This window comes from Ornithorhynchus anatinus, chromosome 8 (genome assembly GCF_004115215.2).
Source record: "Ornithorhynchus anatinus isolate Pmale09 chromosome 8, mOrnAna1.pri.v4, whole genome shotgun sequence".
NCBI classification, from domain to species: Eukaryota; Metazoa; Chordata; class Mammalia; order Monotremata; family Ornithorhynchidae; genus Ornithorhynchus; species Ornithorhynchus anatinus.
In genome coordinates, this window is record NC_041735.1 from 4,723,912 (window position 1) to 4,739,277 (window position 15,366).

General features: G+C 50.5%; 1 protein-coding gene across 3 annotated transcripts in view; it reads right to left on the reverse strand.

Moving 5' to 3' along the window:
- Positions 1 to 15,366, reverse strand: part of UNC13C (unc-13 homolog C) — a 184,726-nt gene that overhangs the window by 57,636 nt on the left and 111,724 nt on the right. For all 3 annotated transcript variants that reach the window (XM_039912855.1, XM_029070801.2, XM_029070800.2), the window contains one exon: positions 7,696 to 7,829. In XM_039912855.1, the coding sequence (XP_039768789.1) occupies positions 7,696 to 7,829 (134 nt within the window). The remainder of the gene's footprint in view (positions 1 to 7,695; positions 7,830 to 15,366) is intronic.

Consider the following 15,366-nt stretch of genomic DNA (forward strand, 5'->3'; position numbering starts at 1 on the left):
TTTTCCGCTCTGTCGTTTGCGCCGTTTGCAGATCGGAGAATCAACGTTCTCACATCCCACTGATCCCGGCCTCAAATAACGAGGCAGAAGAGGGGGCAGGTGGGAGACGGTGGGAGCTGGCCAGAATGCAGCAACCGGAATTATAAACTCCTGGAGAGCGGAGACTCCGCGCTCCGCTTCATGCTACCGATTGAGGGAGAGAAGTCGGGAAGACCGAAAAAGCTCAGATCGTCGATGTGAAAGTGTTTTGAAAAAAACTAAAATGCTCAACAAATTCCAAGTATTATCAGCGTGGCTCAGTGGAAAGAGCCTGGGCTTCGGAGTCGGAGGTCATGGGTTCGACTCCCTGCTGCGCCACTTGTCAGCTGTGTGACCGTGGGCGAGTCGCTTCACTTCTCTGGGCCTCAGTTACCTCATCGGTAAAATGGGGATTAACTCTGAGCCTCACGTGGGACAACCTGATGACCCCGTATCTACCCCAGCGCTTAGAACAGTGCTCTGCACATAGTAAGCGCTTAACAAATACCAACATTATTATCATTATTACTGATAATAATGACGTTACGTGCCAAGCGCTGGGGAAGATACAAGGTCGTCAGGTTGTCCCACGTGGGGCTCACGGTCCTCACCCCCATTTTGCAGATGAGGGAACTGAGGCCCGGAGAAGTGAAATAATAGCGACGGTATTTATTAAGCGCTTACTGTGTACCAAGCACTGTTCTAAGCACTGGATGACTCGCCCAAGATCACACGAGTGACGGAGCCGGGATTAGAACCCATGACCCTCTGACTCCCAGGCGCGTGCTCTACCTACTACGCCGTGCTGCTTCGATGCTTCAATTACTATTAACAAACACCCGCCCTCGTCTCACGGTTTACAGAAATAAGTGATTTTTGCTCGTTCTCCGGCAGGGCTCTGTTCTAATCTATTGTTTATAAATAGGCTTCAAGAAACAGCTGATTATTCCAGATCCATCTGCAAATTGTCTAGGTATTTTGCTGCGTTTATTAATGCCCAAGCATTAATGTGAATTATAATGCCTCTTCTTGGAAGCCCCATTAGCAGTAAAGAGTTCCTTAATATGATTTATCACGTGTAAATCTCTCTCTGAAATGAAAACAAAATCCATTCGCGCCCAAGTTGATGACACAGATGTGTCTGTCGCCGTAAGAAGAATGAGAACAATTTCAACGTAAAGTATTATTTCGGTGAGTGCGGCTTGACTCCGCAGGAGAGTGTAACGATTCAACGAATACATGTAATATAATATATATACTATTATACGTAATAGATATATATTTGTTGAACGGTTAAACCGATTTCAGCAAATATATATTTCATATTATATGTATGCTTTATATCTTTTCAATGAACTGTTCAACCGATATGTATTTTTCATGATATTTGTTAAGGTCTTACTAGGTGACGGACACTTTACTAAGTCCTGGGGTTGATAATCACGTCCCTGTCCCAAGTGGGCCTCCCAGTCTCAACCCCATTTTCCAGATGAGGTAACTGAGGCACGCAGAAGTTCAGTGACTTGTCCGAGGTCACCCAGCGGACAAGTGGCAGGGTCGGGATTACAGCCCAGGTCCGTGCTCTTTCCTCGGGCCACGCGGCTTCTCCATCCGGTGGGATGTTTCAGTGTGCGGCATGTTTCGGGGGGCCTGGCAACTTTCATGAGGGATCTGTCACAGGGGCTTAAACTTTACTCCCGTACATTCTTCACTGAACCAAAAGAAAAGGGGAAAAGCCCAGCTCTCTTTCTTAGGGGCGCTTTGCTCTTCAATCGATCCATCGACAGTATTTACTGAACACTTACCGGACGCTCAGTTCAATGCCCAGCGCTTAGTCCAGTGATTCCAGTGCTTAGTCCGGTGTCCGGCACATAGTGAGCGCTTAACAAATACCGTGATTATTACAAAGCACTGTGCTAAGCACTTAAGAGAGTACAGTAGAGTATGTAGACGAGATCCCTGTCTCCTCAGGGAGCTTAGTGGACAGATCACGGGCCCGGGAGTCAGAAGACCCCGGCTCCACCACTTTGCTGTGTGGCCTTGGGCAAGTCACTTCACATCTCCGGGCCTCGGTTCCCTCGTCTGTAAAATGGGGCTTGAGACTGTGAGCCCCACGTGGGACAGGGACTTTTGTTCAACCTAATTTGCTTGTATCTAGCACAGTGCTCGGCGCATAGTAAGCGCTTAACAAATACCATCATCATTAGTAATGAGGAATACGGGTGCAGCCCAGCGTTTCGTCTCCAACAGTGGCAGGATGGTTCCGAGTGCAGTGTGGCACTGTATGAAACTTTTGGGAAAGACGACAGGAAAATAGATCACTTGCCACTGCCTTCCGCCGCCTCCCTCCCTCTTTCTCCCTTCCTCTCTCTCTCTCTCCCCCTCTTTCTCTCCCTCCTTCCCTCTTTATCTCTTCCTTTCTCTCTTTCTCTCCCTCCTTCCCTCTCTCTTTTTCTCTCCCACCCTCCCTCCCTCTTTCTCTCTTTCTGTCCCTTCCTCCTTTTTTCTCTCCCTCCTTCCCTCTCTCTTTTTCTCTCCCACCCTCCCTCCCTCTTTCTCTCTTTCCTTCACTCTCCCTTTCTGTCCCTTCCTCCTTTTTTCTCTCCCTCCTTTTCTCTCTTTCTCCCTCCCTTTATTTCCCTCCCTCTCTGTTTCTCTCCCTCCCTCTCTTTCTTCTCCCTCCCTTCTTCTTCTCTCTCTCTCCTTCTCTCTTTCCTCCCTCTCTCTTTCTCCTTCCCTCCACCCTTTCTTTCCCCCTCCTTTCTCCCTTTATCTCTCCCTCTCTCTCCCTCTCTCCCTCGAAGTGGTTCCTTTCTGCTGGAAGGAAGCCACCCGGCCCTCCCCGAAGCCTTCACGGAACAGGGTATGGATTCCTGGGCAACGTCAATACCAGGTAGAGACCTTTCTCATTCTCCAAGGACGCAGTGGGGTTAACACTTCTTCTCTCGCAGATAAGGCACCGGAGTCCTTCCCAGCTCCATGTGGGCAGGGCCACAGCGGGGCCTGGGTTATGTGGATAATTGCTCTAATCTTCTTCTCGGTTTGCCCCGGGGAAGCCAGGCCTCGGGGTGGTTGCCATAGCCACCAACCTGCACCAGCAACCCAGAGCCTCCCTTTACCTGAACTCTGAGGCAGCAGGTCTGGCCGAAGACCCCCCTAGTTCTGACTGAGTGACGCGGACCCCGCCGGCTGTGAATAACGGAGGATTTTCTCGTCGCTTTCCCTACTCCTTCTCCTTGCGGACAGTCTGCTTCCCGCTGACACCGTCCTGAGCCCCGATGTGTTCTTCGAGAAGGTCCTTTTCTCTCTTATCGTCTCCGTCACTTTCCCCCGCTTCCCCTTCCCACCCCGCGGATCAGAAAATCCCCTATCTTCACATAAAGTGTCGCATCTCTCTGCACCGTCCTGGCCCTAAGTCGATAAAGTTTGTTCCCACGGGAGGTTGGACGGCAGAAAACAACAACAAGGAGTGGGGATTGACTAAATTTATGGAAGATCCATCAATCCACGGTATTTATTGAGCACTTACTGTGTGCAGAACACTGTATTAAGGGTTTGGGAAAGTACACTATAATAGAGTTGGTAGAGGGATAGAGTTAGAGAAGCAGCATGGCTCAGGGGAAAGAGCCCGGGCTTGGGAGTCAGCGGTCATGGGTTCGAATCCCGGCTCTGCCACTTGTCAGCCTTGTGACTGTGGGCGAGTCGCTTCACTTCTCTGGGCCTCAGTGACCTCATCTGGAAAATGGGGATGAAGACTGTGAGCCTCACGTGGGACAACCTGATGACCCTGGATCTCCCCCAGCGCTCGATAGAAACTATCGAATGAAGGGAGGGGAAGACAGACATTAGTATACATAAATAAATACATAAATACATAAATTACAGATATATACAGATATAACCATGTGCTGCGGGGAATGGGAGGGAGGATGAATGAGGGGAGCGACGCAGATGGGAGTGGGAGAAGAGGAGAGGAGGGCTTAGTCGGGGAAGGCTTCTTGGAGGAGATGGGCCTTCGGTAGCCCACAGTAGACCAACAGCCCCCAGTCCTTCCAACCAGCCTGAGCGGGTATTTCTTATCAATCAGTGATATTTACTGAGCGCCTACTCTCTGCAGGGCACTCCCGTAAGTGCTCAGAGAGTACCGCACAACAGAGTTGATAGATACGTTCCCTGCCCACCCCAAGCCTTCTTATGGATTGATTTCTCCACTCCCCTTTTCTGGAATATCTTCTTCTTTCTTTTCCCACTGCACGGATCTGTACCGATCACCCGTCCTCACTCGGAAGTCAGAGGAAGCGGAGGAGGAAGCAGTGATATAGACTGTAAGCACGGAACTATTGAGCCGGCTAATTCCAGAGAAAAGGGAGAGTCAGCAAAAGAGATTTCTTTAGAAACACCCGAGGAGCAGCGGGGAGGGAAGGAAAACGACGACGAGACGAGACGGGGAAAACAAAGAGCAAAGCGAGATGCGGAAAAGCTTGTTGCTGGGTAAAAGACTTCCTTCAGCTACCCTCCGGAGAGCCAAAATGCAAATTCCTTGCTCTTTCTGGCTTGGACCCCATCTCATGACTCCAGGGAGGGGATCGCCGTCTCCTTGCCGCGTTCGGCGGGCTGGAAATATCATTCTGGTTTGTTCCCTAGTCCTAGCCCTACCCCTCAGCTTCTCAAACGACGTGGCCAAGAGGTTGGAACGGGTCCAGACTCTGGGGACCCACCATCTTGGATCGCCTCTGATCGCCCAGCTAACCCCCCTGGATGAGACTAAATAAGATTAAAAAAACCACATAGAATGAAACCATGGAAATAATTGACTTCAACCCCCCCCCCCCCCCAAATATGCTTTTCGGTCTAATATGGCAATTTTAAACATTCACTATGATCTGGGGGAGGAACAAAAGAATGAGAAGCAGTGTGGTCTAGAGGAGAGAGCATGGGCCTGGGAGTCAGAAGGACTTGGGTTCTAACTCCAGCTCCGCCCTTTGTCTGCTGTGTGACCTTGGGCAAATCACTTCTCTTCTCTGGGCCTCAGTTACTGAGCCCCAAGCGGGACGTGGACTGTGTCCAACCTGGCAGTCAGTTCATTTTGCATCTTAATTCATATCTACCCTTCTAATCCCGGCTCCGCCACTTGTCTGCTGTGAGGCCTCGGGCAAATCACTTCACTTCTCTGGGGCTCAGTCCCTCATCTGTAAAATGGGGATTAAGTCTGTGAACCCCACGTAGGCGCCTGGCAAAGTAAACACTTAACAAACACCAAAAAAATAATAACAACAAAACACCCGGAGCCTGAAAGAAAGGGACCCGGAAGCCCTCAGGCAAGCTCAACTAAGATTTAGCCTCTCCAAGTTGAGGAATGGAGGCGGCGTCATTTCTGATATCCTTCATCTCTCCCCTCTCTCCGAACACCCTCCTTCTTCATCTCCAGCAATCGGATCCGCCCCTCTAGACGGTAAACCCGTTGTTGGCGGAGGATGTGTCGGCTATATCGTACTCTCCCCAGTGCTTTGTACAGCGCTCTGCACGCAGTAAGCGTTCAATAACTGACTGACTGATGATCATTCTCCCCCTCTTCAAAGCCTTCGTAAAAAGCACATCTCCTCCAAGAGGCCTTCCCCAGGTAAACCCCTCATTTCCTCTTCTCCCACTCCCTTCTACATCACACCTGCACTTGAATTTGCACCCTTTATTCCCCCCTCCCTCAGCACTTACATAAATATTCACATTTAATGTTTTAATGAGATGCTCTTCCCCTCGATTCTATTTATTGCCATCGTTCTTGTCTGCCTCCCCCGATTAGACCGTAAGCCCGTCAAAGGGCAGGGACCGTCTCTGTCTGTTACCGATTTGTACATTCCAAGCGCTGAGTACAGTGCTCTGCACATAGTAAGCGCTCAATAAATGCTATTGAATGAATGAATATTCATCATTTACTTATTTATATTAATGTCTATCCCCTCACCCCCAGACCATAAAGCTCACAGTGACCTGGGACTGTGTCTACCACAGTAAGCGCTTAACAAATACCATCATCATTAATAAGCTCAATTAGGAGTTGAGTTCGGAACGCTCAGCTGATGGACGGGTAATAAAAATAACAATAATGACGGTATTTGTTAAGCTCTTACTATGTGCCAAGCACTGTTCTAAGTGCTGGGGAAGGTACAAGGTAGTCGGGTTGTCCCACGGGGGGCTCACAGTCTTAATCTCCATTTTACAGATGAGGTGACCGAGGCACAGAGAAGTGAAGTGCCTCGCCCAAAGTCACACAGCTGATAAGTGGCGGAACCGGGATTAGAACTCATGACCTCTGGCTTCCAAGCCTTGGCCCTTTCCACTAAGCCATGCCGCTTCCAAGTGCTTGCAAGTACGCTCTCCGTTTTGTGGCTTGGACACTGTTAGGGAATCATTTCATATTTCCCCCAACCCCGCAGCACTTCTGTATGTATCTTTAAATCCTATATTATAAATTCCCACAACACTTCTGTATGTATTTTTAAATCCTGTATTATAAATGACTTGTTCATTTATACTATCTGTTTCTCCTCTCTAAAAAAAAAAAATAATAATGGCATTTGTTAAGTGTTTTTTCTAGATTTTGAGTCCGTCGTGGGCAGTGATCGCCTCTGTTTGTCCCAAGCGCTTAGTACAGTGCTCTGCACTCAGTAAGCGCTCAATAAATACGATTGAATGAGTGGATACAAGCTAATCAGGTCGGACACAGTCCCCGTCGCACAGACGGCTCACAGTCTTAATTTCCATTTTATAGATGAGGAAACTGAGGCACAGAGAAGTGAAGTGACTTGCCACACGGCTCAGTACAGTGTTTGGCACATAGTAAGTACTTAATAAATGTCATTAGTAGTAGTAGTAGTAGCAGCATTAATAAATGTTCATTCCCTTATTCATGAAACAACATTTAGCTATCACCACCTGCCCGGTGACATAAATGGGGAAAGGGAAACCAGCATGGCAATTCCAAAATTCATCTGGGGAGAAGCTCTCTGTCCCTCGTATAAGCGGGAATAATAATTATGATATTTCGTAATAATTACGGTATTTGTTAAGTGCTTTCTAGGTGCCTGACACTGTTCTAAGCACTGGAGTGGATACAAGATAATCGGGTTGGACACAACCCCTGTCCTACATGGGGCTCACAGACTTAATCCCCATTTTCCAGATGAGGGAACTGAGGCCCAGAGAAGTGAAGTGATTTGCCCGAGGTCTCACAGCAGACAAGTGACGGAGCCCGGGATTAGAACCCGTGACCTGCTGCCCTCGACTCCAAACCAACGCCGCCTTAATAATAATAATAATAATGTTGGTATTTGTTAAGCGCTTCCTATGTGCCGAGCACTGTTCTAAGCGCTGGGGTAGACATAGGGGAATCAGGTCGTCCCACGTGGGGCTCACAGTCTTAATCCCCATTTTACAGACGAGGGAACTGAGGCACAGAGAAGTTAAGTGACTCGCCCAGAGTCACACAGCCGACAAGTGGCAGAGCTGGGATTCGAACTCATGAGCCCTGACTCCAAAGTCCGTGCTCTTTCCACTGAGCCACGCTGCCTTCTCACCGCAGCGTGGCCGTTTCCCAAGCCGAGCGAGCCACGACACCCCGGCCGATGGGTACCGCCCCGCTGCCCGTGGCTTCCTTTCATTTCCAAGGGGGGAACTTACTGGTTCAAGGTCGGAGTGTACGCGGTCTTGTCCTCGTCGATAATCGTGACCATCAGAGTAATGAGCTGGGGCCAGAAGTCCAAATTCTTCGTGGTCGGCCCTTGGTCTTCTCGAGGGATATCCTGTTTTTTACTCTGGTCATCCAGGGTGGGCAAAGCGGAGAAAAGAGAAAGTTAAATCGGATGGATGTTTTCAGTTTCATGGGGGAATGGGAGAGGGGGAGAGAAAAAATGGGGCAGGGGAGAGCAAAAGAAAGGGAAAGAGAGGAAAAATGAGGGCAGGGAAAAGAAGTAATAGGAATAATAATTATGGAGTTTGTTGGCGCTTACTATGTGCCCGGCACTGTACTAAGTCCTGGGGTGGATACAAGCAAATAGGGTTGGATAGTCCCTGTCCCAAGTGGAACTCCCAGACTCAACCTCCATTTTGCGGTTGAGGGAACTGAGGCCCCAAGATGTGAAACGACTTGCCCGAGGCTACACAGCAGACGAGTGGCAGAGCCGGGATTAGAACCCCCGACCTTCTGGCTCCCGGGCCGGTGCCCTGTTGGCTACACAGGAGGTAGAGGGAAGAGTGCCAATGAGAGAGGGAGAAGAACGAAAAATCCGGTGAGCGAGACCCAAACTTAATCTTAATTCGGGAATCCGACACGATAGGAGTCCAGGGAGTATCTGTCTGTCTGTCACTCCTCCCGCCACCGCCGTGCTGAAGATCTCCTCTTTTTGAGGGGGGGCGGGAAGAGGTTGGAGCCGCAGACCCCCAGCTCACCGCTCCTCGACCCTGAAAATCTGGGGTCCCGAAGGGACCCGCTTTCTCCAGCCGGCCATCTTTTTTCAGGAGCTTCATCCTGAGGAGAGGGAGAGGCACCAGAATGCCCTGCAACCGTAATTAGGACACCAAGAAGGTCGTGGAGGGTTTGGGGTGTTTTTACTGTGGTCTTTGTTAAGCGGTTACTATGTGCCTGGCACCGTACTAAGCGCTGGGGTGTGTACAAGCAAATCAGGTTGTATAGAATCCCTGTCCCACAGGGGGCTCACAGTCTCAATGCCCATTTTATAGATGAGGTAACCGAGGCCCAGAGAACTGAAATGACTTGCCCAAGGTCACACGGCAGACAAGTGGCGGAGCCAGGTTTAGAACCCATGACCTACTGACTCCCAGGCCCGTGCACTGTCCGCCATGCCATGCCGCTTCTCATAATGGTCGATATTAAGTGCTTAGTATGTGCCAGGCACTGGGCTAAGGGCCGGGGTAGATCCAAGCTAATTCATTCATTCATTCAGTAGTATTTATTGAGCGCTTACTCTGTGCAGAGCACCGTACTAGGCGCTTGGAAGGTACAATACGGCAGACCCAGTCCATGTCCCACACGGGGCTCACACTTTCCACCCCCATTTTACGGAGGAGTAACTGAAGCCCAGTGAAGAGAGGTGACTTCTCCAAGGTCACGCAGCAGACGAGTGGCAGAGCTGGGATTTGAACCCAGGTCCTTCTGACTCCCCGGCCCACACTCTATGCACTAGGCCACGCAGCTTCTCTATCCTTACCAAAATACTGTGGAACAGAGGAAAGAATCAAAATGAATAAGCAACACGGAAGGTCTGTTTCCCCCGCTAGACTGTGAACTCGTTGTGGGCAGGGAATATGTCTGTTTATTGTACTACTGTCCTCTCCCAAGCGCTTAATGAAGTGCTCTGCACACAGTAAGCGCTCAATAGATACAACTGACTGACTGGCTGAGGGAAATGAGGGGTTGGCCTAGAAAGGCTTCTTGAAGTATGATGGGACCTGCGCCTCTTGGATTGAATTTGTGACTTTTTTCAATTAATAATAATAATAATGATGGCATTTAAATGTTAAGCAATTACTATGTGCAAAACATTCATTCATTCATTCAATAGTATTTATTGAGCGCTTACTCTGTGCAGAGCACTGTACTAAGCGCTTGGAATGGACAAATCGGTAACAGATAGAGACCGTCCCTGCCCTTTGACGGGCTTACGGTCTAATCGGGGGAGAGAGACAAAGCACTGGGGGGGATACAAGGTGATCAGGTATCACGGGCTCCCAAATTTATTCCCCATTTTACAGACGAGGGAACCCAATGTGTCTCCTTGTTTCTCTCCCTGGGTGCCTGTCATCTGTTCTCCACTTTTACGACTGTGAGCAGAGGGACCCAAAATGGTAGCCACAGTGACCCAAAATGGTGACTCTCCGGCCTGTCAGCTCTTCGAAGCCTGCCCCCCCCCCCCCCCCGCCCCAAGCTGAGCCGGATTCCGAACCCGAATTAATATCATCGAATCCTTCCCTGGTGGTCGGTACGACAGTGAATATTGGGAGCTCTTAACAAATGTCAGAAACCGGACCAATAATAATTATCTACGAAATCATAGCGGAGCTCAGCAGTGAACAACGTGGGTGTGTGGATTCCCCGAGCAAGGCCTCTGGGGAAACATACCATTAAACGCAAAGATGGGAAAATGTCACTGTCTTTTCGAGGTTGCTTTTTTTTCAGATATTCTTCCCTCATTCCTTCCAAGGATTACAAACCAAGAACTACAGCTCGTTGTTTTGATCACTGGAATTGTAAGTTATCGTTATTTAATCGCAGGTGTCTGGGTTTGGTTGCCGACTCCTGCCTTACCCTCTCCCCGCCGCCCCACGAAATGTGTCAAGCACTGTTCGAAGCGCTGGTATACGTGCCAGTTAAGCAGCTGAACCCAGTCCCTGACCCATATAGGGCTCACGGTCTACGGAGTTATCTCATGAATCTCACTTCCCCCGAGGTGGGATAAATAAAAAATAAATAGCAATAAAAGACTGTTGCTATGGAGCGTGATTCTAACGGGGCCAGGGGCAGAGGCGCTTGAGAAGACGCTCAGCTGAGGCAGGGCCAGAGAAGAGGATGGACAGGTGACAGGGAGAGAGCTGGTGGAGTCTAGAATTCAGTGATCGGGAACTTAACTTCTTAACTTCTCTGTGCCTCAGTGACCTCATCTGTAAAATGGGGATTAACCGTGAGCCCCACGTGGGACAGTGCTCGGCACATAGTAAGCGCTTAACAGATACCAACACAAATACCATAAACTTCTGTCTGATGCAGAGAGAAGTGGGTAGGAAGTTCCCGAGGAGAGGTGGGTTCTGAAGGGAGTTCAAGGAAGATAATAATAATGATGATGATGGTATTTGTTAAGCACTTACTATGCGCAAAGCACTGTTCTAAGCGCAGGGGGGATACGAAGTGATCAGGCTGTCCCACATGGGGCTCACGGTTTTAATCCCCATTTTCCAGATGAGGGAACTGAGGCACAGAGAAGTAAAGTGACTCGCCCGAAGTCACACAGCTGACAACTGGCGGAGCCGGGATTAGAACCCATGACCTCTGACTCCCAAACCCGGGCTCTTTCCACTGAGCCACGCGGTACGGGCAGCCGAGTGTAGGAAAGACTGAAGAGCCCCCAAGGCTCCGCATCAAACAGAACCTTGTTGGCTAGGGATTGTCTCTATCTGTTGCCGAATCGTGCTTTCCGAGAGCTTGGTAGTCCAGCGCTCTGCACACGGTAAGCGCTCAATAAATACGATTGAATGAATGAAGGAACCTCCTTACTAAGCACTCAGTTAGCTCTCTCCATCCTTCCTTACCTAGCTGATCTCCTACTACAACCCGATCCACACGCTCTGCTCCGCTCACCCTAACGTATTCGCCGTACCTTGATCTCGTCTCTAACGATAATGACGGTATTCGTTCAGCCCTCCCGATGTGCCAAGCGCCGTCGCAAGCCCTGGGGTAGATACGAGGTAATGAGGTTGTCCCACGTGGGCCTCACAGCCTTAATCCCCATTTTCCAGATGAGGTAACTGAGGCACAGAGCAGTGAAGCGACTCGCCCAATTTCACAGAGCTGATGAGTGGCGGAGTCGGGATTAGAACCCATGTCCTCTGACTCCCTAGCCCCTGCTCTTCCCACTAAGCCACGCTGTCTATCTCACCGCCAACCACTTGCCAACATCCTTCCCCTGGTCTGGAACTCCCTCCCCCTTCATATTCAACTGCCCCCCACTCTCCCCGCTTTCAAAACCCTTCTAAAACCACATCATCTCCCCCAACAGTCCTTTCCTACCAAAGCTCTCCTTAGGTCGTGGGTTCTAATTCCGCCCCTCCTGGGTGACCTTGGGCAGATCACTTCACTTCTCTGAGCCTCAGTTACCTCATCTGGAAAATGGGGATTGAGACTGGGAGTTCGTGTGGGGCAGGAACTGCGTCCAAATCCACCCCAGCGCTTAGTACGGTATTTATCAAATACCATAATACTAATTATTATTATTATTATTATCGCTATTTCCCGCTTTGTGATTTTTCGTAACGCCCGTCTCTCCTTTTGGACTTCATGCTCTTTGTGGGCAGCGAGCCCGGCTATCGACTCTACTGCACTGGACTTTCCCTAACCATTCCTCCAGGTCTCAGAGAAGCAGCACGGCCCGGTGGATAGAGCCCGGGCCTGGGAGTCAGAAGGTCACGGGTTCCGATCCCGCCTCCGCCACCCGTCTGCTGTGTTTCGCTGCGGCAAATCACTTCACTTCTCTGGGCCTCAGTTCATCTCATCTGGAAAACGGGGACTGCGACTGTGAGTCCCGCGTGGGGCCGGGACCGTATCCGACCCGAGTTTGCTTGTGTCCGCCCCAGGGCTCAGTACAGTGCCTGGCACATAATAAGCGCTTAACACATCCCACAGTTATTATCTCAGACCACTGACCCGAGCCAGGAATGGTGTTGCTGGCGGTTTTAAGTTCTGAAACTCCCTCTGGGGAAGAGGTCGTTGACGTAATACACCTTTCATCGTCAGCTCCCGGAAGTCATTCATTCATTCGGTGGTATTTATTGAGCGCTCACGACGGGCAGAGCACTGTACTAAGCGCTTGGAATGGACAATTCGACAACAGAGACGATCCCTGTCCAATGACGGGCTCGCGCCAGAGCTGAGAGCGGCAGGCCCAACATATAAAGATAATGACGGCATTTGCTATGAGCTCACTTTGTGTTATGCACTGTACTAAGCCCTGGAGTAGACACAAGATCATCAGATTGGGCACAGTCCCCTGTCCCACTAGGGCTCACGACCTAAGCAGGAGGGAGAACAGGTATTGAATCACCATTTTCCAGATGAGGAAACTGAGGCACAGAGAAGTTAAGTGACTTGCTCACAGCAGACAAGTGGCCAAGTCAATCCAAAAGAGCGGTGGGAAGGGAGAGGTGAGCAGACCGGGGAAACTGAGGTACCAAAGACAACACATCTCCTCCAAAATTCACGGACCAAAGGCCCATTTAGGATACTTAGAGGGAAAGTAAGAGATGGGGCTTAGTGGAAAGAGCCCGGGCTTCGGAGTCGGGGGTCATGGGTTCGACTCCCGGCTCCGCCACTTGTCAGCTGTGTGACTGTGGGCGAGTCGCTTCACTTCTCGGGGCCTCAGTTCCCTCATCTGTAAAATGGGGATTAACCGTGAGCCTCACGGGGGACGACCTGATGACCCCGTATCTCCCCCAGCGCTTAGAACAGTGCTCTGCACATAGTAAGCGCTTAACAAATACATTATTAGATGGTCCATATGAGCTATGAGGATGGCAACCACGGCACTTGTGTACCTCTCTGTAGTTAGTCTATTTCTACTGATGGCTGCCTCCCTCTCTAGACTGTAAGCTCACTGTGGGCAGGGAATGTGTCCGTTTATTAATAGTGACGGCTTTGTTTAGCACTTACTACGTGCCGGGAACTGTACTAAGCCACGGTTACAAGCAAATCTAGTTGGACACAGCCCCTGTCCCACGTGGGGCTCACAGTCTCAATCCCCATAAGCAGCGTGGCTCAGTGGAAAGAGGCCGGGCTTGGGAGTCGGAGGTCATGGGTTCGAATACCGGCCCTGCCACTCGTCAGCTGTGTGACTCTGGGCCAGTGACTTAACTTCTCTGTGCCTCAGTGACCTCATCCGTCAAATGGGGATTAAGACCGTGAGCCTCACATGGGACGACCTGATGACCCTGTATCTACCCCAGCGCTTAGAACAGCGCTCTGCACATAGTAAGCGCTTAACAGACACCAACATTATTATAGATGAGGTCCCTGAGGCACAGAGAAGTGAAGTGACTTGGCCACGGTCACACAGCTGACCAGCGGCGGAGGCGGGATTAGAACCCACGACCTCCTGACTCCCAGGTTCGCGCTCTATCCCCTACACCATGCTGCTTCAATTACCCTCCCCACCTTCAGAGCCTGACTGAAGGCCCATCTCCTCCAAGAGGCCTTCCCTGACTAAGCCCTCCTTTCCTCTTCTCCCACTCCCTTCTGCATCGCCCTGACCTGTTCCCTTCATCACCCCCCCCTAAATCCACAGCACTTATGTAACGTATCTATAATGTATTCCTTTTTTTTAATGTCTGCCTCACCCTTCTAGTCTTTAAGCTCATTGTGGGCGGGAACACGTCTATTATATTGTTGTGCTGTACTCTGCCGGATGCTTAATACAGTGCCCTGAACGCAGTAAGCGCTCAATTAAATACGGTCGATTGACCGTTTGATCGATGTTCTGAAACGCTTAGTTGTTTATTCCACGAGCTAATAACACTCCCCCCATCCGTCATCGGGGACCCAGACTCAATCCCTGGCCCCCACAGAAGACTCATCTGTTCCGATTAAAAAAAAAAAAGGAAACGTCGTAATTCTCCTCCTTTGAAACCTACATTAAAAATCAATTTCATTCTTAAGTCACAGAGCTGGCTCTGAAGGCTAATTTGACCCAGGGGCAGGTCGTGTGACGATAACATCTCCACAGAAGGGATGGCACGTGTCTCCCCGGCCGTCGGCTAGCCCGGTCTTCCCCAAGACGCCCAAGTCGCATGGCATCATTTAACGCGCTCGTAGGCCCGACTGCGATTCCCACCCGGCTCATAGATTTCCAGGGTCCTGCGGCGGCAGGAAGCTTCCAAACCTCGGGGGCCGCGCTGGCGGCTAACGCCCGTGGCTTCTGAGCGCTTTCATCTCCTGTAGGATACACGCAACTCTGAGCGTGAAGACAGAGACGGCCTCACGGTTCATTTATCGAGACAAGGCACTCCCGGGTCTAAGCGGTTGTTCAGCCGAAGCTCCTCACAACTGGGAAACGCCACCAGCTCCGCTCTCCTTCCTCCCCGATGAGTCTCGTCGGATCGTCGGGATGAGGCACAGAATAGGACGCCCAGGCGTGAGAGAAGCAGCGTGGCCTAGTGGGTAGGTCACGGGCCTAGGAGTCTGAAGGGCCTGGGTTCTAATTCGGGCTCCGCCACCTGTCTGCCGTGTGACCCAGGGCGAGCCACTTTACTTCTCTGTGCCTCAGTTACCTCATTTGAAATGGGCCTGAAGACTGTGAGCCCCGTGTTGGACAGGGGACTGTGTCCAACTGGATTTGCTCGTATCCACCCCGGGACTTGATACAGTGCTTGGCACATGGTAAGCACTTAACAAATACCATCATCATTATTCTTCTTATCATTAAAGCACTTCGCTTCTCCGTGCCTCGGTTACCTCATCTGAAAAATGAGGATTAAGACCGTGAGCTAGGCGGGGACTGTGTCCAACCTGATTAGTCTGTATCTACCTCGGGGCCGTACAGTACAGTGCCTGGCACGTACTACGCACTTAAC